This window comes from Macaca thibetana, chromosome 9 (assembly GCF_024542745.1).
Source record: "Macaca thibetana thibetana isolate TM-01 chromosome 9, ASM2454274v1, whole genome shotgun sequence".
NCBI lineage: Eukaryota > Metazoa > Chordata > Mammalia > Primates > Cercopithecidae > Macaca > Macaca thibetana.
Window position 1 is genome coordinate 7,707,104 of NC_065586.1, and position 25,627 is coordinate 7,732,730.

General features: G+C 43.8%; 1 protein-coding gene across 1 annotated transcript in view; it reads left to right on the forward strand.

The window, feature by feature from the left end:
* The first annotated feature begins 9,096 nt into the window (after positions 1–9,096).
* Positions 9,097–25,627, forward strand: part of TAF3 (TATA-box binding protein associated factor 3) — a 199,078-nt gene continuing 182,547 nt past the window's right edge. Inside the window, exons 1-2 of the mRNA XM_050804643.1 lie at positions 9,097–9,487; positions 14,999–15,241. Coding sequence (XP_050660600.1) covers positions 9,322–9,487; positions 14,999–15,241 — 409 coding nt within the window. The 5' untranslated portion in view covers positions 9,097–9,321. The remainder of the gene's footprint in view (positions 9,488–14,998; positions 15,242–25,627) is intronic.

Genomic DNA, 25,627 nt, shown 5'->3' on the forward strand with positions numbered 1-25,627 from the left:
AGGAAACTGTTTTTCTGTGTGCTTTAATATGGAATAGTTGAAGCTTTCAGAAACTTTATTATCATTATTCAAAACTCTCTAAATGAAGCTTGAGAACTGTGCAGTCACTGAGCTCCTCCTGGCACCAACTGAAGAAAAAGTGCTGCCATTGGCTGAAGTTGGACTCACTGGTCCTCAACTGTAACCTTCGTCAGCCCTGACCGCTGCGCCCCAGTACTCGCCTTTCCCACATTGCTCTTGGTTCTTTTCCTCGTCCCCCAAGACAGAATGATAAGGAGCAGGCCTTTTGGATGAGTCTGAGCTCTGATCTCAGGGAGAAATTTCATTCTACAGATCTCGTGTCCCACTAAGCTCTGTGCAGTCTCACAGCTGCTCTCCATTTCTGCCGCTACTGTTCCTGAACAGGTTCCTGATTCCTGGCCTCCACTGTTCACCTCTAATTACTCTCTTTAAATAGTGGCTTCATTGAGATATCATCCACGTGCCATGAAATTCACCCTTCTAAACTCTACCACTCAGTGCTTTTTCACATATTCACAGAGTTGTGCTCTAATCCACTCTATACATCATTGTGAGGTGAATTATTCAAAGGCATTATTGAAATATGACTAACTGCTAGGTACTATTTATTAGTGAATGAGATGAACACAGATCCTGCCCCCCCGCCCCCTCAAAGCATACAGCAAAGAATAGAATGATTTTAGTTTTGGACAGCCCTCAAACATTAATTACATTTGAGTTACATATCGGACGTCCAAGCAGACATTAGTCATTAGATGCAGTTAGCTATGGTAGCATGGCACTCAGGAACAATCTGAGATAAAGCGTTTTATTAAGGAGTCATCTTTACACAGCTAATGATGAAACCACTGAGGTGAATCCTATGAAAAGAGAACAAACACTGTGAAAGCAGACAAAGGCTGCCAGGCATGGTGGCTCAGGCCTGTAATCCCAGCACTTTGGGAGGCCGAGGCGGGCAAATCGCTTGAGCCCAGCAGTTTGAGACCAGCCTCGGCAACATAGCAAAACCTGTCTCTATAAAAAAGACAAAAATGAGCCAGGCATGGTGACATGTGCCTGTAGTCCCAACTACTCAGGAGCCTGAGGTAGGAGGATTGCTTGAATCTGGGAGGTCGAGGCTGCAGTGAGCTATGACCGGGCATGATGGCAGCGCCTGTAGTCCCAGCTACTTGGGAGGCTGGCAGGAGTATCGCTTGAACCTGGGAGGCAGAGGTTGCAGTGAGCTGAGATCATAACCACTTCGTTCCAGCTTGGGTGACAGAGAAAGACTCCATCTCAAATAAATAAATAAATAAATAAATAATAAAAGGAGGCAAAGACATTGCAGGATAAGTCAAATCTTTGATATTGAAGCCAGGTTTCTCACTTTGGGAGAAACAGGATATGCAAATAAGACATGGGAGGAGGAAGGGGATATGTAATTTTAGACTTGAATCAGAGGCATCTGCGTTACTTTGCACTTCAAAAGTACACATATTGCTGGATGCAGTGGCTCACACCTGTAGTCTCAGCACTTTGGGAGGCCGAGGTGGGCGGATCACCTGAGGGTGGGAGTTAGAGACCAGCCTAGCCAACATGGTGAAATCCCATCTCTATTAGAAATACAAAAGATTATCCAGGCGAGGTGGTGCACATCTGTAATCCCAGCTACTCTGCAGGCTGAGAAGGGAGAATTGTTTGAACCTGGGAGGCAGAGGTGGCGGTGAGCCGAGACCGGCCATCGCACTCCAGCCTGGGTGACAGAGGGAGACTCCGTCTCAAAAAAAAGACACATATTTTTTAGTTCTTTCCACTACAAAGGCCCTGAAGCAATGATTTCCCTGTAGTAATGAAGATCAGCTAGCACACATCTTGGTTCTAAATAATATTCCTTTCTAAGAAGAACCAGGGCCGGCACGGTGGCTCACGCCTGTAATCCCAACACTTTGGGAGGGCAAGGCAGGTGGATCACCTGAGGTCGGGAGTTCAAGACCAGCCTGACCAACATGGAGAAACCCCGTCTCTACTAACAATACAAAATTAGCCGGGGTGGTGGCGCATGCCTGTAATCCCAGCTACTCGGGAGGCTGAGGCAGGAGAATCACTTGAACCCGGGAGGAGGAGGTTGTGGTGAGCCGAGATAGCACCATTGCACTCCAGCCTGGGCAAAAAAAGAGCAAAACTCTGTCTCAAAAACAAACAAACAAACAAAAAAAAAAAAACCCCAAAAAAAAGAAAAAGAAAAGAACCAGGGCCCCTCAGAGAGATGGCTACTTCCAAGCTTAGAGCAAGGGAAGTACAAAGTGAGTGTGGAAAATCTACTGGCACCAAGTAGCAAGTCCTCCAAGAATGATGGTGACACAGTACAAGAATACAGTGGCCAGCTGGAAAGGGCTCCCACTGGCCAAATATGGGACAATTTAAGCAGCAAGAGAATCACGAAGGTGATGGATCATGACACACCAGCTAAAGAAAAGAATCCGTGCTGGACTCAGTGGCTCACGTCTTTTAATCCCAGCACTTTGGGAGGCCAAGACAGGTGGATCATCTGAGATTGGGAGTTCGAGACCAGCCTGGCCAACATGGTGAAACCCCACCTCTACAAAGATAAAAATTAGCCAGGCGTGGTGGTGCACGCCTATAATCCCAGCTACTTGGGAGGCTGAGGCAGGAGAACTGCTTGAACCCGAGAGGCGGAGGTTGTGGTGAGCCAAGATCTCGCCATTGTACTCCAGCCTGGGCAACAAGAGCAAAGCTCTGTCTCAAAAAAAATAAATAAAATTTAAAGCCATGAAAGGCATTTGGGGACGATGGGAAAATCTGAACATGCACTTTATCTTGTGGGATATTATTGTGTCAATCTTAATTTGCTGAGTGTGATCATGGTATTATGGGGAGGTGGGAGCTGTGATGCACCATCCCGGTCCCCCTTCAGAAGGACCTTCCACTGGGAATGGCGGAAGCACACAGCCCCCAGCTGCCGACCCTCGTTTGGCCTCAGCTGGAGATCACCTTGCCCTAGGTCACAGCCCTCTCCAGAAGCACCCACATCCAGTGCCTGATCAGCATGAGAGCATAAAGACCCCCGCCTGGCTCAGGACCCTGCAAAGGGCCATTCCAGCCTCACAGCTCTCGGTGGGCTTGACTGAGGCCTTGGTGAGCTGCAGCCCAATGTCTCCCTGTCCCAGTCCTGCTCTCTCCCCTTCCCCTCCCTTCCACCTTTCCTCCTCAACCTCTCCCCTATCCCTTCCCCTCCCCAAGTCCCTCCCTTCTCAACACTACCCTTCCCTAGTCCTGCTTCCTGCCTGCCCTCCTCCTCTCCTCTCTGCCAGGTGATGACCCCAACAGCCCTCTTCTGAGGTTAATCTTCATCTCAGAGACAACCTCCTGGGGAGTCCAGCTTGGGACATTGGGTGCCGGAGGGGTCTCAGAGAGCAGATGTAAAGATGGGATTTTGGAGCTGGATTCCCTCACTGGCTGGCGGTAAGGACTTCAGCATGGGTGGTGGATGAAGCACAGAGGTGCCACCTGACACAAGGTGGCAGCTCCTGAATGTGCAAGTCTTACAACTTCCACCAGGGGTGAACAGGGTGGTACAACAGTGGAAGCAAGCGGGGACAACATATGAATATACCAGATATTTGAGAAATTCAGAGCTCATGGGACCCCAAAAGTCATAGAAACCAGGTGGCGATACTTAACTGTTTAGCAGTCAGAAGCCAAGTGAATGCAGTTATGCGTGAGAGCAATCAGAGGGGTGTGGGCTCACCTGGCGAGTTACGGGGCTGGTTCACAGAGTAAGGGGTACCTGGGCGAAATGGATGGACGCCGACATGTCGGCTTCTCAATCTGGACCATCAGAATAATTCAAGGATGGGTAGTCAGGGGGCTGAGGGCAGATACCCCCATAACCAGTCATGATTCCATGCCCAGTTCCTGTATCCAAGCCAGCTTTCAGACTGAAACCCTACTGACTGAAGAAGAGGCTGAGTCTTCAGGAAGAAGAAGGCTGCAGCACCAAACAGTGAAGGTAATGATCCCCCAACTCCTTTTGCAAAAGAACCTACAGCCATTACTCAGGTGACTGTCCACTGGGGAAAGGGAAAACCGACATTTTGAGGAAGCTGAGAATGAAACCAGGAGATGCAGAGTCATCGCAAATCCCTTGTCAGAGTGGGAGCATCTGAGGCCAAGTGGCACCCGGAGTCTTGACCCAGGCTCAGCTCACACTTATATCCACTCAGTGGCCAATTCCCTGAATCCTGAATGTGTCACTGGAACAGACATACTGGGATGTTGGCACAACCCCTCCGCTGGTTCTTTGGCCCGTAGGTAAGAACTTTGGGCGTGGGAGGGCTGAGGAGACGACTCTGAAACTGCCCCTGCAGCTGGGGCGGGGTGGGCAGAAATCATGACCTAAAGGATGCTGAGGCAGTGGGTCACGACATTTTCATTTCATCTGACAGTCTGGCTCCTGCAAATATGAGATGCATCTTGAAGGGTGAGCGTGAACGGTTGTAAACTTAGCTGAGCAGTAACCCTGGTTGCAGTTGCTCTGCCAGATGTGGTGTCTTTGCTAGAACAGATAAACATTGTCTCAAGCATATGGCATGTGGTCATTGGCTGGTGAAAGTTGTCTTTTCCATCCCAAACAGAAAGGATCAGAAATAGTTTCTGTGCACTTGGAACAGACAACAGTATACATTTTGGTCTTGCCCTAGAGCTATGTTAATTCTCTCACCCTGTGTCATCATACGCAGACGGTCCCCAACTTAACGACGGTTTAATTTATGATTTTCAACTTTGCGATGGTGCAAATGCAATATGCATTCAGTAGAAACCACACTTTGAATTTTGATCTTTTCTCAGGCTAGCAATCTGTGGTACCATGCTCTCTCATGATGCTGGACAGAGGCTGTGAGCCACAACTCCTAGTCAGCCATGTGATAACGAGGGTAAACATTCATTGTGATAAGAAATATATTCTGGGTATGGATTTGCCTTTCCTGCTTATCTTGTAGAGTCACTGGGTTTCCCATATCACGCTATGTTAGCCTAAGGGGCGCATTTTACAATAAAGGAGATGTGGGAGTGGGCACAAGACTATGAAACCCACTGGTCATATCACACCCCACACCACTCAGAAGCTGTCAGCCTGGTACAGCAATGGAACAGCCTTTTTTAGGCACAATGAAAGCACCAGCGCACAGGCAGTACCTTCTGAGGATGGGCCTGATCCCCTAGGCTGCTGTGCACTCTTTAAGCCAATGACCTTTTTTCTTTTTGTAGAGACAGGGTCTCACTGTCGCCCAGGCTGGAGTGCAGTGGCTCGATCATAGTTCACCATAGCCTCAAACTCCTGGGCTCAAGTTATCTTCTGGCCTCTGCCTCCTGAGTAACTGGGGCTAATTTCTTTAAAAAAAAAAAAATATATATATATATACACACACACACACACACACATATATATGTATATATACACACACACACATATATATACACATAATAATAATTATTATTTTTTGTAGAGATGGGGGTTTCACTATGCTGCTAAGGCTTGTCTTGAACTCCTGGCCTCAAGCCATCTACTTGCCTTGGCCTCCCAAAGTATTGAGATTACAGGCATGAGCCACTGTGCCCCACCAAGTCAATGACTCTTCTGTGATGCTGGGTTCCCAAGAAGCAGATGACACAGGGTGGAGACTGGGGTTTCTCCACTTACATCACTCTCAGGGACCCACCTGGGAAATTGTTCTTCCTGTCCTGCCACTCCGGGTTCTCCAGGTTTACAGATCCCATTTCCAAAAGGGGGAATGCTTTCACCAGAGGCCCTAGCAGGAGTCCCACTGAAACATTAGCTACAGTTGCTGCCTGGGCTCTTCCACTGAGACTGCAGTCAAGAGAGCAGTCATCTTTAGGAGGGGGATGGGCTCCTATTACAGAGTGGGAGGCAAGGTGGAGTGTTTGGTTTCCAGATGGTTCGTTTGGGTGCCTCTTGCCCAATTGTGGGTATTCTCTTCCCCAATTTTGATGGTACAAGGACGAGTTCAGCAGCCACAGTATGAAAAGGGCCTGGAAACCAGGGGCTCAGACCTGCACACGAGGGTCTGCATCATGCCACCAAGTAAGCTACTGAGACCAGAAGTGAGAGAAATGTAGGCCTGAGGAGGAGAATACTGAGTATCAGCTGAGGCCTGGCTGCAGCAGTCGGGGCTCTAATTTGTCTCCTGACCTTCCTCTTTAATGTTTTCCCCAGGGAAAGGGCCCTCTCCAGAATACTGGAGGAGACGTTCCTCAAACCAAGACATGTCTCTGAGGGTAAAAGAGATGAACTGTAGGCCGGGCGCGGTGGCTCACGCCTGTAATCCCAGCACTTTGGGAGGCCGAGGCGGGCAGATCACGAGGTCAGGAGATCGAGACCATCCTGGCTAACACGGTGAAACCCCGTCTCTACTAAAAAAAAAAATACAAAAAATTAGCCGGGCGTGGTGGCGGGCGCCTGTAGTCCCAGCTACTAGAGAGGCTGAGCCAGGAGAATGGCGTGAACCCGGGAGGCGGAGCTTGCAGTGAGACCGGATCCCACCACCGCACCTCCAGCCTGGGCGGCAGAGCGAGACTCCGTCTCAAAAAAAAAAAAAAAAAAAAAAAGATGAAGTGTGATGAATGCTCTAATGCACTGCTCAGAGCCCCTGAGGACTGAAGGACTTCAGCTGTCCTTGGAATTGAATGGACTCAGCTGCAGAGAGTTCCTTTGCCTGAGAGCACACACCCTTTCCCAGGTAGCCCTCATGCAGTGACCTGTTCGTATGGGAATATAAAGGTCCAGCCTTTTTTTTTTTTTTTTTTTTTTTTTTGAGACGGAGTCTCGCTCTGTCGCCCAGGCTGGAGTGCAGTGGCGGGACTGCACTTGCTCACTGCAAGCTCCACCTCCCAGGTTCACGACATTCTCCTGCCTCAGCCTCCCAAGTAGCTGGGACTATGGGCACCCGCCACCACGCCCGGCTAGTGTTTTGTATTTTTAGTAGGGACGGGGTTTCATCATGTTAGCCAGGATGGGCTCGATCTCCTGACCTTGCGATCCGTGTTAGTCAGGATGGTCTCGATCTCCTGACCTTGTGATTCGCCTGCCTCGGCCTCCCAAACTGCTGGGGTTACAGGCGTGAGCCACTGCGCCCAGCCAAAGTCCAGCCTTCTTGTTTGGATTCAGGGAAGCTCTGAAGGGCCACTCCAGCTTCTGCACACTATGGCATTGGCTTGGCTGAGGCTTTCTTGCCAAGGCATTCACTGCACCCTGGCTTTCATTCCTTCCCCCAAGTCCCAGGAGGATTCCTCAATGAACTTTCTGCAGGCTCATCTCTATTTCAGAGTTGACTTCCTGAGGAACAAAGCCTGTGACATGTGAACTTGTATGTAGTTATGTGGGGGAATGTTCTTGTTTTGGGCTGATACATGTTGAGGTGTGGTGGGGTTAAGTGTCATGAAGTTTGCAGCTTATTTTCAAACTGCTGGAAAAAAATAGCTGTGTGCATATATAAATACAAAAGACATAGTAAATTGGCAAAATGTTAACAATTGGTGAATCTAGATGAAGTGTATACTTGAGTCTATGATTTTGTTTCACCTTTTTCTGTAGGTTTGAAATTTTCCGAAATAAAATCCCCTCCCTTATACACAGAAAGGCAAATGAAGAGGAACAAACACTCAGGGTGGTGGTGGTAGCCGGGCAGACTTGTGAAATCCAAGGCCAAGAGAGTTTCAATGTTACAGAAGCATTCAACATTATCAAATAGCTACAAAATAATCAAGTAAGGCTAGGACTGAAAAATGTCTCATAAATTTAGCAACACAATGTTCCTGATAACTTGGGGACAGAGTGTCCATGGAGTAAATACAGGCACCTTGCCCTCTAGTACCTTGCTTTTCTGCAGATCACCATTTAGCTGAAGAACCATAATTTCAGTTCTATTATTGAGTTTTCCAGACTTTCAAAAATGTGAATATCATGTTCAAAGTTCTGGAATAGTCCCTGTAGGAGGAATACAGAGCCACTCATAAACTCGGAATTTATTGAAGGAGCACATAAACTCTTATACTAAATAACTGTGATAGGTACAGAAGGGCATATTTAAGAAACCGCATAGTTCAGCCACTGCAATTGGGCGACCTGCAGGCTGAATCTAGACTAATCGTGGGATGAGTTTGGCTTTTGAGATGTGTTCCCAACTTTTGTATTTAAAAATCAAGATATTTATCCCTAAATCCCGATTTCTGGCAATACTTGGCTGGAGCTGGGAGAAGGCTCTGGGGTAGGCAACCGTTCCCAGGGCACTCGGCCTGCGACACCGGTTTAAGGCTCCGGTTTGGCCTCTGTAGGCAGTAGAGGTCCCCAACCCCCCACAGGTCACAGCCGCGATGCGCAAATCGCACACTACAGCCCACAGGCAGCTCACCTGATTTGTAAAAAAAAAAAAAAAAAAAAAAAAAAAGAAAAGAAAAAGAAAAAAAAAAGTTTTATTGGAACCAGGGCTGGGATTAGAATGACATGAGTGAGTCAGGAGTTTATGGCATGGATTTGGATTTTTTCTCGATCTTGATGACTGAGTTTTTTGGGGCCCCCATTAATTTGGCACAGAGGCCTCTTCCTAGTCCCCGCCCTATTGCGAAGGGCTTTGAAGGGCATGCGGAACAGCTTGGACTTTATTTATTCTTTACAGTGGCAAGCAGCTTAATACACAGATTTTTAGCATAGGCAAGACCAGCGCAGGTCTGCGTTCGGCGAGCACCGTAAGTTCCCACGCCCGGAACTTCTCTCTAGCACATAACCCTCTCATATGACTAACGTTATTAATGCTAACTCTCTAACCTGTCAATGTCGTATCCCAGATCCCTCGTTTGCCTCTAAAACACTGACGTTTTCGTCCCCGCTCTCCTCGAGGTGAGCGCCCCAGCACCTGCCTCCCCGGGCGCCTCCTCCACCTGCGCGCCGCACGCCCGCTTCCGGCCGGCTTCCAGGCCTCAGAGGCGATCCCGAGGCTTCGCTCCGCTCCGAAGGGGCGGGGCTTTCTCATCGGCGCGCTCAGCATTCGGCTCATGCTGCCTCGCTCCGGCGGCCGTCCAGCGGGAGGCGGAGCGAGTCCAAAATGGCGGCTCTCAGGCTGGCGCGTTCCGTGCTGCTGGGGCTTTGAGGTGGTCGCCGGGGGTCCGGGGGACCATTTCCCCGCCGCGGAAGCCCTAGAGGATGAATTGGGGGCCCTGCTAAGGTCTGGCGGCGGGGCTGGAGAGCAGTGGCAGCAAGGGCTGCGGTGGCGTCCACGCAGCGGGATGTGCGAGAGTTACTCCAGGTCGTTGTTGAGGGTCTCGGTGGCGCAGATCTGCCAGGCGCTGGGCTGGGACTCGGTGCAGCTCAGCGCCTGCCACCTCCTCACGGACGTGCTGCAGCGCTATCTGCAGCAACTGGGCCGGGGCTGCCATCGGTACTCTGAGCTCTGTGAGTACCGGGCTGGGTGCGGGAGGGCTGCCCCGGCAAGTCAAGGGTGACACCTCCGCTCTCCCTGTCCCTCCGCGTCCCCGGGGTGTGCATCCCGCACCCTGCCTCGAGATCTGCTGTCTCCTCGGCCTCCCGCGTCCCTGGGCTTCCACTGCCCCTGCAAACTCTAGTCATCCTTCGGGTGCCTCTTCCTCATCCGCTAACTTCCCGCCACCAGCCTGGGAGCCGGGTCTTCGCTCCCAGCTCCACACCCTCCTACCGCTCCTCCGCCCTGAAATGTGCCTGGATCTCTCTCATTGTCTCCTGTTTGCTGCGGGTAGATCCACCCCCAGCGTGCCCTACACCCTCTTTTACCTCGGTCCTTTTTCTCCCTTGCCCGCAAACTACTACAACTAGTTGTCACAGGCGCTCCGTCTACCGGCCGTTTCTTACAAGACTGGCCATTCCTGAGCTCCTAACTACGTAGACTCGTTGACAGCTCTGCTCCGTTAGGGACATTGCCTCGTCTTTCTGTGTCTGTTCGTTTCGTGAACGACATCTCCATTTACTGTTTTCCCAAGGCTGACTTTGTCAGTTTCGCTGATGAGATGTACTTTCACTTACGTCTCGGTTACTAGTGAGATGTCAGTTGTTATCGAAGTAGGATAGAGGGACCGTGGGCAGTTGACAAGATTCTCCAGGTAATCTGGGCTACAGTACTTACGGGTTTTAAGTGAATGTCTGGTAATATCTATAGCTAGTGGTATTTAATAATTTAATGGAAGGAATGGAATATTTTAATAGAAGCTCCACATTATCTTGTTGATGTGAAGCATTGCATGTGTGTTTGTTGAGGAGAGGAAACTACCACTCATCTTAGGTTCAAGTCATGATATTTAAGGTGATAAGCTGGAGAACTGAATGAAGTATCTCATAGGATATTTTGTTTTGTTAAAGTGGTTCCTATACTGAAAAATTGAGACTCACAGACACGCTGTATTTCTCAGGCCCCGAATTTCGTTCCCTCTTCCACAGGGCGCCAAACTAATCTGTCCATAACACATATCTGATCCTGTCCTTATTCTTAAAAATATTTTAACTGTACTTCGTTGGTTACAGGCTAAAAATCTAAACTCTTAGCAGTACACAGTTCCCTTTGTGACCTTGCATTTTGCTTATCTTTTGCCAGCCTACCTAATCTGCGACCACGCTGAGCTACCTGCCTTTTCCAAAATGTTTTAAGCTGTCCATTCTTACATACGTGCTGTTTCTTACCGAGACTGTCCTTTGCCCCTGGCCCACCAGTAGTACTACTTTTATTTTGAGATGCACTTATCACTTGCTCTAGGGAACTCATGTTATCTGCTTTCATAATTCTGTGCATATTTCTTTTATATTATTTGTCATCTTGTTTTGTAATCACCTGTGTATGTCTCTTTCCCCTCTCCAGGAGAAAAAATTGATTATATTTGTATTCTGTAACCTATAGGGCCATTATGTAATAGGCACCTGAGAAATATTTGTTGAATAAATGAATGAACTGATAAACCACTACCCTAAAAGCCACTTATTGACTTTACATATTGAGTTCCAAAAATGTGTATGTTTTGAATGCTTGATTTCACTGATGCTTCTATTATTCTTCTTCTTTTGAGACAGGGTCTCACTCTGTTGCCCAGTGTGGAGTGCAGTGGTGCGATCTTAGCTCTCTATAGCCTCGAACTTCAGGGCTCAAGTGATCCTCCTGCCTCAGCCTTCCAAGTAGCTGGGACTACAGGGATACGCCACCATGCCTAGCTAATTTTTTTATTTTTTTGTAGAGATGTGGTCTGGTTATATTGCTCAGGCTGCCGTCAAACTCCTGGGCTCAGGTGATCCTCCTGCCTCAGTGTTTCAAAGTGCTGGGATTACAGGCATGAGCCACCATGCCCAGCTCACTGATACATCTGGATGTGGAACCACAAAGTAATATGCATGTGTTTTTATCTTGAAAGTGCATCACCAGTTGACTACTCTTCTGGCTTTTGTTTCTTTTTCCTCTGGCTTGCTCTGCAGTGGTTCTTGAGTATACTGTTACTCATAGGATAGGCTAGGCTAGGCTAGGCATAGTCCAGATTATGTTTGCTACCATGTATCTTTAGCTATTCAAAATGTCTCCTGAATACTAGTTACCTTTCCTGCCTTTTATACAAAACAGAAGGGAGCTGGCACTCCATGTGACTAGGTATTCCAAAGTCACCCAGGGGTCATTGCAGCTCTTCAGTGTAAACCTTCTTCCTAATTACCTAATTTCCATAGCCAGTTTCTTGGTTTCAGTGAGAATGAGATTGTCAGGTTCATTATGTCCCATTGTGATTTGATGACTTTTTTTTAACACTAATTTTGGTATACTTATTAGATATTTTTAGATTCTTTTTTCTATACCAGTCTTATTCTAAAATCGAATTCTGTAACTCCAAGTTACCACTACAGAATCTTGTATTCCACTCCTTTAAATCCTTTCTGTTGTTTTAACAAACACTTATTGAGCACCACTTATGAACCAATCCCTGTACTAGACATTGGAGACATAAAATTACTAAGATACAATCCCTGCCCATAAGGTGTGTTCAAGAGTGCCAGAATGTCAGCAAAAACAAACTGATGGTGTTTGTTTCTTCTAAAATAAATGTTCTCAAGTTAAAGCAAGTATTAGAAGTTACCATTAATTCAAATAATGAACAAATAATGAACTTCAGAATTGCCTTAGGGTGACAATTTCTCCAAGCATTCAAGGGCAGATGTCTCTGTGTCACATTATATATTAAATGTGTTGGCATGCGCTGACAGCAGGTGCTAAATCTTTCAGACCGACTCTTCAACACTAGTACTATAATATTTTTTGTATGGTACAGGGAGTAAATGTAAAAGGAGTAAGAGGAGAGATGGTTGTAGGCTATGGATTCTGGGGTAGGATAACTTCACAGAAAAGATAAGATTTGAGGTGAGCTATGAAGTATGGTTGTATAAAGGTATAGAGTACTCCGGGTTAGAGAATCACATAAACTAAGCTGTCCAGGTGAGATTAAGCATAATAAAAGTACCAGTAAGGTGTTCAGCTCCCTATGCAGCTAGTTCATTCCACGGGTGTCTGAGGAAAATGTTCAACACAGTGAAATCAGGTTATGGAGGGACTTAAAAGCTAGACAAAAGAATTAAAACATGTAGTAGAAAACATTGCATACTTCTAAGTAGGGGGACAATATGATTAAAGTGGTATTTTAAGAAAATTGTACTGACAGTGATGTGCACAAGACATTGAAGTGGGCAGAACTTGAGACTATACTGAGACAGGGAAGAATAGAGAGAATAGAGAGAATAGGAAGAATAGAGAGTAAGAATAGAGAGAAAGGAAAAAAATCTGAAATCATGGTTAAAAAAAAAAAAAAAAAGGTGCCCGGGGATGGGGAGGGGGACAGGGTTAGAAACAGTTCCAGGTTTTGGTTTGAGGCTGCAAAGCATATGGAGGAATTTAAGATGATTATATTTTTTAGACTGAGAGAGTAATAATAGCTTTAATAGGAATAGAAGAGTTGAAATGCCTGTTTACGTTCAGTAAGAAGAGTATTCGTTTTATTTGTTTTCTCTTTTTTATACATCATTAGAAGTATACATTAGAAGTAACCCATGCTTATAGAAAAAAAAAAAATCAAAGACTGCAGAAGTATGTAGAGTTAAAAGTCAGTCTCCTGCTTCCACCACAGCCCTCCCCTCTACTGCAGCTTCCATCCCCTTCAACTGTTAACCATTGGCTGAATATCCTTCTAGACGTTTCTGTATGCATTACCACACATGCATCCAATTCTAGCAAGATTTGGATTCTTGTTCATTTTACAGGGTGATTTAATTTCAGACATACTGAGTTTGAAGTGATCAAATTTCAAGATTTCAGTTAAAAAGTCAGGATTTCAGTTAAATCCTTTAGGCTGTTGAAAATCGGAAACTGGAATTTTCATAGACATTTTTAAAGATGTAGAGACCTTAAGCTCTGCTAAGGATAGGCATAAGAAAAACTTGCTTTTGTAAAGAAAAAAACTCACTATATCTAACTTTTTATCTTTTTATCTCTGTTTTATGTTGTGTTTTCTAATTACATTTGAAATTTTATAGGTAAATTACCTTTATGACTGGGCATGGTGGTGGTGCACTGGTAGTCCCAGCTACTCGGAAGGCTAAGGTGGGAGGACGGCTTGAGCCTGGGAAGTTAAGGTTGTAGTGAGCCATGATTGCCCTACTGCACTCCAGCCTGGGCAGCAGAGTGAGACCCTGTCTCAAAAAACAAACAAAAACCAAACTTTTATGATCTGAGCCTTCTTTGTAAATATTCTTAGATTTTAAAAATTCATTTAATGGTATAATTCATTCAGTAGGTATTTATTGAGTGCCAGCTATTGTTATTGAGTTCCAGCCACTGTTTAAAATTCCGCAGATGCATCAGGGAACAACAGAGGAAATGTAACAAACATTGATTTTGTCAGCACAGCACACTACTTATTTGATGATTTAAAAAAAAAAGGCCAGGCACATTGGCTCATTCCTGTTATCCCACCACTTTGCGAGGCAGAAGCAGGAGGATTGCTTGAGGCCAGGAGTTCAAAACCAGCCTGAGCAACATAGCAAGAACTCATCTCTACAAAAAAAAAAAAATAATAATAATAATAATAATAATTAGCAAGGCATGGTGGCATGTGCTTATAGTCCCAGCTACTCGGGAGACTGAGAGGGGAAGATTGCTTGAGCCTAGGAGTTTGAGGCAGCAAGGAGCTGTGATCATACTACGGCACTCCAGCCTGGGCAACAAGCAAGATGCCATCTCCTTTTTTTTTTTTTTTCCCCCTGAAACGGAATCTTGCTCTGTTGCCCAGGCTAGAGTGTAGTGGCGTGATCTCGGCTCACTGCAACCTCCGCCTACCAGGTTCGAGCAGTTCTCCTGCCTCAGCCCCCTGAGTAGCTGGGATTACAGGCGTGCGCCACCATGCCCGGCTAATTTTTTTATTTTTAGTAGAGACAGTTTCACCATGTTGGCCAGGCTGGTCTCGAACTCCTGACCTTGTGATCTGCCCGCCTCAGCCTCTCAGTGCTGGGATTACAGGTGTGAGCCACCGCGCCCAGCCAAGATGCCATCTAAAAAAAAAAAGACAAAACACTATTATTATTATTTTTGGGGCATTTTCTGTGTGTCAGGCACTGTTGCAGATGCTTTTGATCATCTGTAAACTACTTTGAAATTTGTTCTATAATATATAAGCTGATCATGAGTGTGATTTTTCTGTGGTGTTCTGGCTAGTTGTCTGATCATATTTAAGCTTGACCTTAATAATCAGCTTAAACATGATTCTGTGATGTTCTATTTAAAATATTAAATTCTTTCCAATAACTAGGTTAAAATGTTTGATTCTGAGCTGCATATTTACTTACTACCTTTTTTAATATTTAAAAATATATTCACGGGATTTCTTCAAATAATTTGATTTGCCTTTGGCTTTGTTTCAGATGGCCGAACAGACCCAGTTTTGGATGATGTTGGTGAAGCTTTCCAGCTGATGGGGGTTAGTCTACATGAACTAGAAGACTATATTCACAACATTGAACCTGTCACCTTCCCACACCAAATTCCGTCATTTCCCGTTAGCAAGAACAATGTACTTCAGTTTCCTCAACCTGGAAGTAAAGATGCAGAGGAAAGAAAAGAATACATTCCTGATTACCTGCCACCCATTGTGTCTTCTCAAGAAGGTTTGTGAGTGTTTCTTCTTCATTTGTTAGGGACTATTTTAATGGATTTTTGATCCTCTTAGCTTTCCATGCTATGCCAACTTTATACATTCTGGAAACACAATAGAAACATGTACTGTTATTTACAAATTATTCGAACCCTTAAACCAACAAACTTGCAACTGACATTACCAGGCCAAGCCATGGTGTAATCAAGGTTATGTCTGAAGCATTTATCTCCTTTGTAAAGTTCGAGTAGAGGAAAACGGTGAAGCCAAAGAGAAGCCTTTCAACAGCCCTATTATATGAGAATGGGGTATTAAGTAAACTAGAAAACCTTTAAAACAAAAAGAAAAATTGGGGTAGCTCTTTCCTCCTCGCTTACTATTCAGGCCATGAGTTGAATGCCATAGCTTTATACTGGAAACAGTGAGTGAATCTTGAGTATTCACTGATATTGTATAGACTTACTTCTGTTTTTTATGATGAGTAGAAATGTTTATTGTTTGATCATAATAGAACTTTTGATTATAAAATGATAGCTAATCAGATACAGTGGTCAGTCCCATTGCAGAGTTCCCTTTTTTCCTGTATAATTTTAGATGTTGATCACTAAGTTCACTAAGATTCTGAAAAGAGATTTAAGTAATTTGTGGTCTCTAATACAAGTGTGCAGTATTTTTTCTTAAAAGACTTGGAAAAGTTGCAATTAAGTTCTTTCATTTTGTAACAAATTCTAAAACCTGTATACTTCAGGACAATGCAAATGATGCCAGCAATTACTTTTACTTACGATTTTCTGTTGTAAAATATACATCACATAAATGGACCGTTGTCACCATTTGTAGGTGTACAGTTCTGTGGCATTAAGTATACATTGTTATTCAACCATCATCCCCCTCCTTCTCCAGAATTTTTTACCGTCCCAAATTGAAACACTGTTCCCATTAAAGGTATCTCCCCATTCTCCACCACTTCCAGCCCCTGCCAACCATTCCTTTTTTTTTTTTGGCTCTATGAGTTTGTCTATTCTAGGTACCTTTTATAAGTGGAATTGTACAGTATTTGTCTTTTTATGGCTGTCTTATTTCACTTAGTATGATGTCTTCAGAGTTCATTCATGTTGTAGCCTGTGTCAGGATTTCGTTGTGTGTGTGTGTGTTTTTAAGGCAGAATAATACATTATATATACGTTCCACATTTGTTTATCCATTCACTCACTGATGGACATTTGGGTTGTTTCAACCTTTTGGCTCTAGTGATTAATGCTGCTGTGAACATTGGTGTGCAAATATCTGTTCCAGTTCTTGCTTTCAAGTTTTTTGGGGGTCTGTATCCCGAAGTAGAATTGCTGGATCATATAGTAATTGTCTACTTAATTTTTGAGGAAGCACCGCACTGTTTTCCACAGTGGCTGCACCATCCTCACCTTCCTATCAGTGGTGCTCAAGGGTTCCAGTTTCTTGCAATTCATTTCTTATAATCGGTTCTACTTTAATAGCTTTTTGAAGCGTTACCTATTTGTCTCAGGAACTATGTTTAAATTTGGCATAAGTTGTTTTACTGTCTGTGTGTCAGGGTTGCCTCATCTGAAAAACTGGACGGATACTGGACCTAAGTGGTAGGGACTTGTGCATTGGTGTCTCATCATTTCGGCACTCTGGATCTTAGCTGCAGTGGGTTCTACTGAATGATACTAACACACTGACAGCCCAGAACCAAAGCTAGGACTTTGATCATAATCTACACTTAACTGCTTGGTCGTTTTTGTCTTATAGCATGCAAATACTCCAGAATAAAATTCTCTTAAAGTGTTATGGTTATCATATTTAAATACCAGCAAGGAAATGTAACTAAGATAGCAGATTTAGATTAGGTAGTGAAGAAGTATGAAAAACAATTCAGTGTTTTTTTTCGTTTTGTTTTGTTTTGTTTTGGTACTGACTTCTGGCTGAAATTACTATATTGCCATAAATTTTTGGGTTTCTTTTCTGGATTATTTGAAGCAAAAGAAGAATCTCATTTAGTTTTATGCAAACTATAAATTATAATCGTTTTAAAAGGAAAATAACATAAATCTTGAGAACACTACTTTTCATGTTTTATCTAACACGTGTGGATTAAGAAGGGAAAATATTGTGGTTTGTAAGATGCGTGTAGTTTATAAGGGTACAGTGAGTGGTAGGCAGTACAGTACATGCTTGTCAAAACCTTGTCCTCTTCGTAAGAAAAGGATGTAAAATGCAGTTCTTTGGTTGCCATTTAAAAATATAACCATACAAGACTATTTCTTATCATTTAGAATCTGAAATAGTTTTTTTTCCTGGGCACAGCATGTTAGAAAATTCCTGGCATTCTGATTAGTGGTGCAAAGTGAGATATAGCGGTGAACCCCTTTGATAATGGTACTGTTCACCACGCTCTTTGTTTTCCTTTTACTTCCTTAAGGGCCACAGACAGGCTAGACTTTGGTCTTAAAATATTATTAGCAAGGTCCTGCCATGGGGTTCCCTCTTATCAGCCACTCAACTTGGTTCGTGTCAAGAAAAGCCTGTGAATGTCTCCCTGCGCAGCACCTGGAGCCGGCAAGTGTGTACGCATAGAAGGCCTGAAGGGGCAGCAGGCTGTGAGAGGCACAGCATGGACCTCACGGCGTCCCTGAGACATGACTCAGCGAGTCACTGAGTTTCTAGTCTTCCCAAGTCACTTTACCTTTCTGAACTTTATATTCGTCACCTGTAAAATCAGTGTAGTAACACCTACCACATTGGGGAAATGGGGAATCAAGTGTTTTTTTTGTTGTTGTTGTTAACACATTTATATAAAATTGGAAAGTGTTTAACATATAAAATACGTAACAGTGGGCCAGGTGTGATGGCTTATGCACTTTGGGAGGCTGAAGCTTGAGCCCAGGCGTTTGATACCAGCCTGGGCAATGTCATGAGACCTCATCTCTACTGAAAATAAAAAACTTAGCTGGGCATGGTGGTGCACACTTGTAGTCCCAGCTATCGGGAGTCTAAGGTGGGAGGATCTCTTGAGCCCAGGGGTCAAGGCTGCAGTGAGCCATGATCACACCACAGCACTCCAGCCTGAGTGACAGCGAGAACCTGTCTCGAAAAAAATAAAACACATGACAGCGAATGTTAGTTCTCTTCCCCTTTTTCTTTTCTTGCTCTCAAAGAATTTATTTTTGCATTGAAATACAATTTACATTAGTGAAGTGACGCTATAAGGGGAATCAGTGTCAAGCCGCGTTCAGTGGCACACCCATAGTCCTAGCTACTTGGAAGGCCGAGGCAGGAGGATCGCTTGAGCCCAGGAGCTTGAGGCTGTAGTGCGCAGTGATTGAGCCTGTGAATGCCTATTGCACTTCAGCCTGGGCAACACAGCAGGACCCTGTCTCTGAAAAAAAAGAGAATAATAAATGTAGAGTAGTGTTACCATCACATGCTGAGGAGCTCAGGGAACAGACTTACTAGCTGGGCTGGATAGATACTTGACTGAGGAGCTCTGTGATTATCTGCAGTGTGAAGATGACAGAGGAGGAGATGATGTGGAAGGAGTTATTGCCTGCTGTATCTGATTATATGTTTAGAAGTGAGACCTCTTTGAAAATATTTTATACATGCATATTTTTGCTTGGACTGTTACAGTTCTGATGGCTGGTACCCAGTGTGTTTTATCCAAGAACATTCTCTCCCCAGCTTGCCATACATATTTTCAGATTCACACCAATACCATATTTTTTTGCTTCCTATTTTATTGTGCTGAGGAATGTCTGAAAATAGTACAGCGTACTATGCCAAAGTCATTGTTGGTTCTCACAATGTGGTCTCTAGATCACTGGTCAATGAGGGTCTTCTGGGGCGGGTATGTTGATTGGTTCAAAATATTTGCATAAGAGAGAAATATAGGCTGGGCACAGTGGCTCACACCTGTAATTCCAGCACTTTGGGAGGCCGAGGTTGGCGGATCACTTGAGGTCAGGAGTTCAAGACCAGCCTGGCCAACATGGTGAAAGCCCGCCTCTACTGAAAATACAAAAATTAGCTGGGTGTGGTGGTGGATGCCTGTAGTCCCAGCTACTTGGGAGGCTGAAATGGGAGAATCACTTGAATCCGGGAGGCAGAGGTTGCAGTGAGCTGGGATCGTGCCACTGCACTCCAGCCTGGGTGATAGAGTGAGACTCCATCTCAAAAAAAAAAAAAGGAATATAAACCATGTACCCTGACTTATTGCAGGAAACTTACCAAGCTCAGCTTAAACTTGGTAAAGATACTGTGAGGTTGCCACTTTTAGAGTTTCTATTTTTTAAAAATTTAAAATAGACTATTTTTTAGAACAGTTTTGATTTACTGAAAAAATTGAGAAGTTAGTATGGAGAGTTCACTCACATCTGCACCATTTCTTCTGTTATTAACCTTTTACGTGACTGTGGTACATGTATCACAATGAATGGACAATATTGACACGTTATTATTAAGTGACGCCCCACTGTATTGACATTTCCTTAGTTTTTACTGGATGTCCTTTTTCTGTTTCCAGATCCCATCCAGGATATCATATTGTGTTTGGTTGTCACGTCTCCTTTGACTTTTCTTGGCTGTGACAGTTTTTCAGACTTTTCTTGTTTTGATGACCTTGACAGTTTTGAGGATTATTGGTTAGGTATATTGTCGGATGCCCCTCGAGTGGAATTTTTCTGATGTTTTCCTCATGATTAGACTGGGGTTATGAGATCTTAGGGAGAAAGACCACAGAGGTCAAGTGCATTTTAATCACATCATATCACAGGTCTATCCTGTCAATGTAATTGATCACTGTTGATATTGATGGTGATCACGTGGCTGGGGTAATGTTTATCTGGTTTCTCCACAGTAAAGTTTCTCTTCTATCCCCTCTTCCCCTCCTGTGCTCTTTGGAAGGAAGTTACTCCGCGTAGCCAGCACTTAAGGAAAGGGAGTCATGCATCCCGCTTTGAAGGTGGAATATCTGCATACGTTGTTAGGAACTCTTCTGCATGGGGATTTCTCTCTTTCCCCACTAAGATTTCTATTATTATGATGAAACCCTTTAAAAAGTAAACATTTACATGTTTGAAAAAATTAACAAAAGTAATACAAACTTGCTGAAAAAATATATTGCCAAGTGAATTTGTTATGAAATGAAAGTGCCTCTTCACTTCCCTTCTTCCCCCTTCCCAAGAATAACCTAGTTCGGCAGATGGGGCTCCTCTGCATCTTCCCGTGTGACCTTTTGCACTCCTTGGACTCAAGAATCTGTGTCCACTTCAATACCTGCCATTTCTTTCTCAAGCTCCTGCCATCCTTTTCTTGAAGCAGTTCTTGCTGTGAACACCAATTACTATCTAAATGGTTGATCTGAAGGAAATTTAAACCTTTTCTCCCAGTTCAAGAAACAGAACTTTACCAGCTGTCTCAGAATACCTTCTATGTGCCCAACCCCACCCCGGCCCCTTCCTCCCTCCCTCCAAAAATAACCAACCACTGTCCTGACTTTATAGGAATTACTTCTTAGCTTTACGGTTTTATCAGCCAAATGCGTATCCCTAGACACATTAATGTTCTTCACACATGCACACCCTTTTTCATTTTGCAGGTCTTTTTTTTTTTTTTTTTTTTTGAGACAGAGTCTTGCTCTGTCATCCAGGCTGGAGTGCAGTGGCACGATCTTGGCTCACTGCAACCTCCCCCTCCCAGGGTCAAGCAATTCTCCTGCCTCAGCCTCCTGAGGAGCTGGGATTACAGGTGCATGCCACCGTGGCTGGCTAATTTTTGTATTTTTTGGTAGAGATGGGGTTTCACCATGTTGGCCAGGCTGGTCTCAAACTCCTGACCTCAAGTGATCCGCCAGCCTCGGCCTCCCAAAGTGCTGGGATTACAGGCATGAGCCACCCTGCCCAGCCATGTCATTTACCTTTTAGTTTACGACTCTCCTTCCATTCCTTTCTTTGTCTTAGAGTTTATATGTTAGAAATCTGGGCTGTTTGATCTACAGAGTGCCCCACAGTTGGATGTTGCGCAGTGTGCGTTCATAGTGCAGCCCAGTGTGTTTCTCAAAACTGGCAGCAAGAATCCGAGGCTTGACCAGATTTAGGTTTGGCAAGATATCAGCTCATGATGTCCAGTTTTCCCTTTTGTTGATGTTAGCAGTGCTGATGCTCAATGCCTGGATCCATTAATTCATTAGGGGTTGCAAAGTAATGATAATACTAGCACTTTGTTTTTAGTTCATTCTTAGTCGAAATAACTTTATAAGAAAATCCTTTTCCTCATCCGCTGTTTAGTAACTTAATGGCATAGTTTATGTAGGGAAAGCAGGGTTAATGCTTGATTTTTTTTCATATGGTATACCCAGTTTTCATGGGAATAAATTGGTTCCTTGTCATCCTTAGAAGGTGACTAGTTTTGTTTAATACTCTATCATTATGAACTCACAGATTTAAACATACTTGACAGATTTCATTCATTACTTTTTTTTTTTTTGGAGACAGAGTCTGACTCTGTCGCCCAGGCTGGAGTGCAGCGGTGCGACCTGCTCACTGCAGCCTCCGCCCGCCAGGTTCAAGCGATTCTCCTGTCTCAGCCTCCTAAGTCGTTGGGACTACAGGTGCCCGCCACCACGCCCAGCTAATTTTTGTATTTTTAGTGGAGACGAGGTTTCACCATGTTGGCCAGGCTGGTCTTGATCTCCTGATCTCATGAACAACCCACCTCGGCCTCCCAAAGTGCTGGGATTACAGGCATGAGCTACCGCGCCTGGCCTCATTATAGTTTTTTACCTGTATTGTAGCTTCAACTGTTGCATCTTTGGCCAGTGGCAGCTTCTTCACCCTTGCTTCTGAGTGCTTTTGACATGACCCGAATTGACTTTGGTGATGTCCTCCCACTCTGGTGTACCAAAATGTTCTCGACTCAGCATGTATAGTCATGTTCTGTGCTTGGTATAAGTTATCTGTCCAGGAAACCCTGGTTTCTTGGAAAGTAGTATTGCTTTTCTTTTTTTAATTTGAATTTTTTTAAATTATAAAATATCAAGTTATATTTGCATATATTTGGGGGGTGCAAAGCGATGTTATGTTTTATAAATACAATGTGGAATAATTAAGTCAAGCTAGTTAACATATCTGTCACCTGAAATGCCTATCGTTTTTTGTGGGGAGAACATTTAAAACTCACTGTCTTAATGATTTTCAAATGTGTGATACATTATTATTTTTCTTTTTCACCATGCTATGCAATATATCAAAAAACGTACTCCTCCTCTCTGACTGAGGCTTTGGACCCTTTGCCTCTCATCTCCACATCCCCACATCCCCTGCCCCAGCTTCTGTAACCACCGCTCTACTCTCTGCTTCCTGGAATTTTGTTCTTTTCATCCACATATAAGTGAGAACATGTGGTGTGTCTCCTTCTGTGCCTGGCTTACTCCACTTAGCAGAATTGTTTGAATTCCGTCTATGTTGTCACAAATGACAAAATTTCCTCTTTTTTTAAAGGCTGAATAATATTTTTTAATTTTTATGGATAGACAGTAATTATAAATATGGAGTAAATAAGATATTTTAATAAAAGCACGCAATATGTAATGATTACATCAGAGTAAATTGGATATTTACCACCTGAAGCATTTATCATTTCTTATTTATTTATTTATTTATTTTTGAGACAGTCTCGCACTGTCACCCAGGCTGGAGTGCAGTGGTGTGATCTCGGCTCACTCAAGCTCCATCTCCTGGGTTCAAGTTTAAGTATTCTTGTGCCTCATCCTCCCAAGTAGCTGTGATTACAGGCGTCCGCCACCACACCCAGCTAATTCTTGTGTTTTTAGTAGAGACGTGATTTCACCATGTTGACCAGGCTGGTCTCAAATCCCTGGCCTCAAGTGATCCGCCCATCTCAACCTCCCAAAGTGCTGGGATTCCAGGCATGAGCCACTGCACCTGGTCCAGCATTTATCATTTCTTTGTACTACAAATATTCCAGTTATACTCTTCTCATTATTTTTAAATGTACAGGGTGCAGTAGCTCACACTCGTAATCTTGACACTTTGGGAGTCCGAGGCAGGAGGATGACTTGAGGCCAAGAGTTCGAGATAAAATGTTCAATAAATTATTGTTTACTTTAGTCACCCTGTTGTGCTATTAAAGGCTGAATAGGATTCCATGGTGTATATATATTACATTTTCTTTATCCACTCATCTGTTAATGGACACTTAGGTTATTTCTATGACTTGGCTATTGGTAGCAGTGCTGCAGTGAACTTGGAAGAGCAGAATCTCTTCAACATAATCTTTTCAAGTCGTTTGGGTAAATACTCAGGAGTGGGGTTGCTGGATTATATGGTAATTCTATTTTTAGTTTTTGGAGGAAACTCCACATAGTTTTCCATGACTACTAATCTAAATTCCCACCAACAGTGTACAAGGGTTCCCCCTTTTCTCCACATCCCCGCTAACACTTGTTACCTTTCATCTTTTTTATAGTAGCCATTCTAACAGGTGTGAGGTAATATCTCACTGTGGTTTTATTTCTGTAATGATTAGTGATGTTGGACATTTTTTCATATATTTGTTGGCAGTTTGTATGTCTTATTTTGAGGAATGTCTATTCATTTTTTATTGGAGTATTTCTTTCTATAGAGTTTTCTTTTTTGGGGACCCAGCATTACTGCTGATTTATTACAAGTCCTCAAGAGGTCTTTAGTTTTTCTTTTCAACATCCTGTTCTGTAGCTTCCATGCCTCTTTTTGTCCACATGCGGAGGAGCCAGGCATTGGCACGGGCCATGCAGAGACTAGCAAAGGCTCTGAAATTCTTCTCCTCAGCGATGACTTGAGCTTTCTCCTTCTCATAGACATTCTGGATGGCCATGACCGGTCCCGTCAGCTGAGTGGCCAATTGCAGTTCTTCAGCAGAACTGTCTCCCTTCCTGGGGGCCGAAGGCTTCCTGGGGAAGAGGGTGAGTTTGGAGCGGTGCCCTTTCAGCTGCTGCACAGTCCGCGTGGAAGTGGGGCTTCAAGATCTTGCCATTCCCGCTGGGCACCATGGCTGCCTGCTGCCCTCTGGTGCAGGACAACAGCCAGACTGTTCTTTCTATAGAGTTGTTTGGGTTCCTTATGTATTTTGTCTCTCTTTTTTTTTTTTTTTTTTTTGGTGGTTGTTGTGGCTGTTGTTGTTTTTGAGTTCCTTATATGTTTTGGATGTGGGCCCCTTGTCAGACGTGTGGGTGCACGTGTTTTCTCCTAACCCGCAGGTCGTGCCTTCACTCTGATGTTGCCTTCACCGTGCCGAAGCTTTTTATTTTGATGGAATCCCATTCGTTCAGTTTTGCTTTTGTCACCCTGCGCTTTTGGGGCCAAATGTAAAAAATAATTGGCCAGACCAATGTCTTATAGTTTTTCCCGTGTTTTCTTTTAGCAGTTTCGTAGTTTCAAGTCTTACATTTAGGTCTTTATTCCATTTGGAGTTGATTTTTGTAAGTGGTATGAGATAAGGATCCAATTTCATTCTTCTGCATATGGATATGCAGTTGTCTCCACGCTGGGAAATAGCATTTCAAGTACACAGTCTTGGTGCTAAGGGATACTTATTATATATAACTCAGTTGTTCATTGTTTCTAGGCAATAAGTAAATAAATATTTATATACATGTAGATGTGTGTGAATAGATAGATAGGTGGATAGGGTTCCTCCTGAGTTCATGCAGATTTTCCAGTTCATATTTAGGACTACAAGGTTTTTATTTTTTGTGTCACATCCATAAATACTTTCATCCATACTGAGAATTCTGGTTCTCAGGAATAAAGACGATGATAAAATTAGAATATTCCATAATTACTCATTTGCTTTATCCCAGATTACACATACAATATTGCTACTGATACTATCATTCATGGTTACTGAAACAGGTAAAAAAAATTTTTTTGGCCCATTCTGCCCTATGAAACCAATTTTCTGTGATTGTACCATATGTATCTTGTCAGATCATATAGCTACTGTCTTGAGTTCTGCTACCTAATTTCTGAGTTTTTTCTGATTTTGATTTATATTCTTTTATGTCTTTTAGATCATTTTAAGATAGAACATTATAGATTCATCTGTGTTTTTGAGTGTGCGTTTCTCTTGTACTTTCATTGTCTGGAGGGATGTTTTGCTATTTAGTCTTCTTTTCCTTGTAGAAACTGTGAGTTAGTTTTCTGGGCCTTTAGACGATGGGTGTCCAATCTTTTGGCTTCCCTGGGCCACACTGGAAGAAGGAGGACTGTCTTTGGCCACAGAAAGTACACTAACAGCAACGATAGCTGAAGAGTTAGAAAGAAAGTCACAAAAAAAATCTCATAATGTTTTAAGAAAGTTTACAAATTTGTGTTGGGCCGTATTC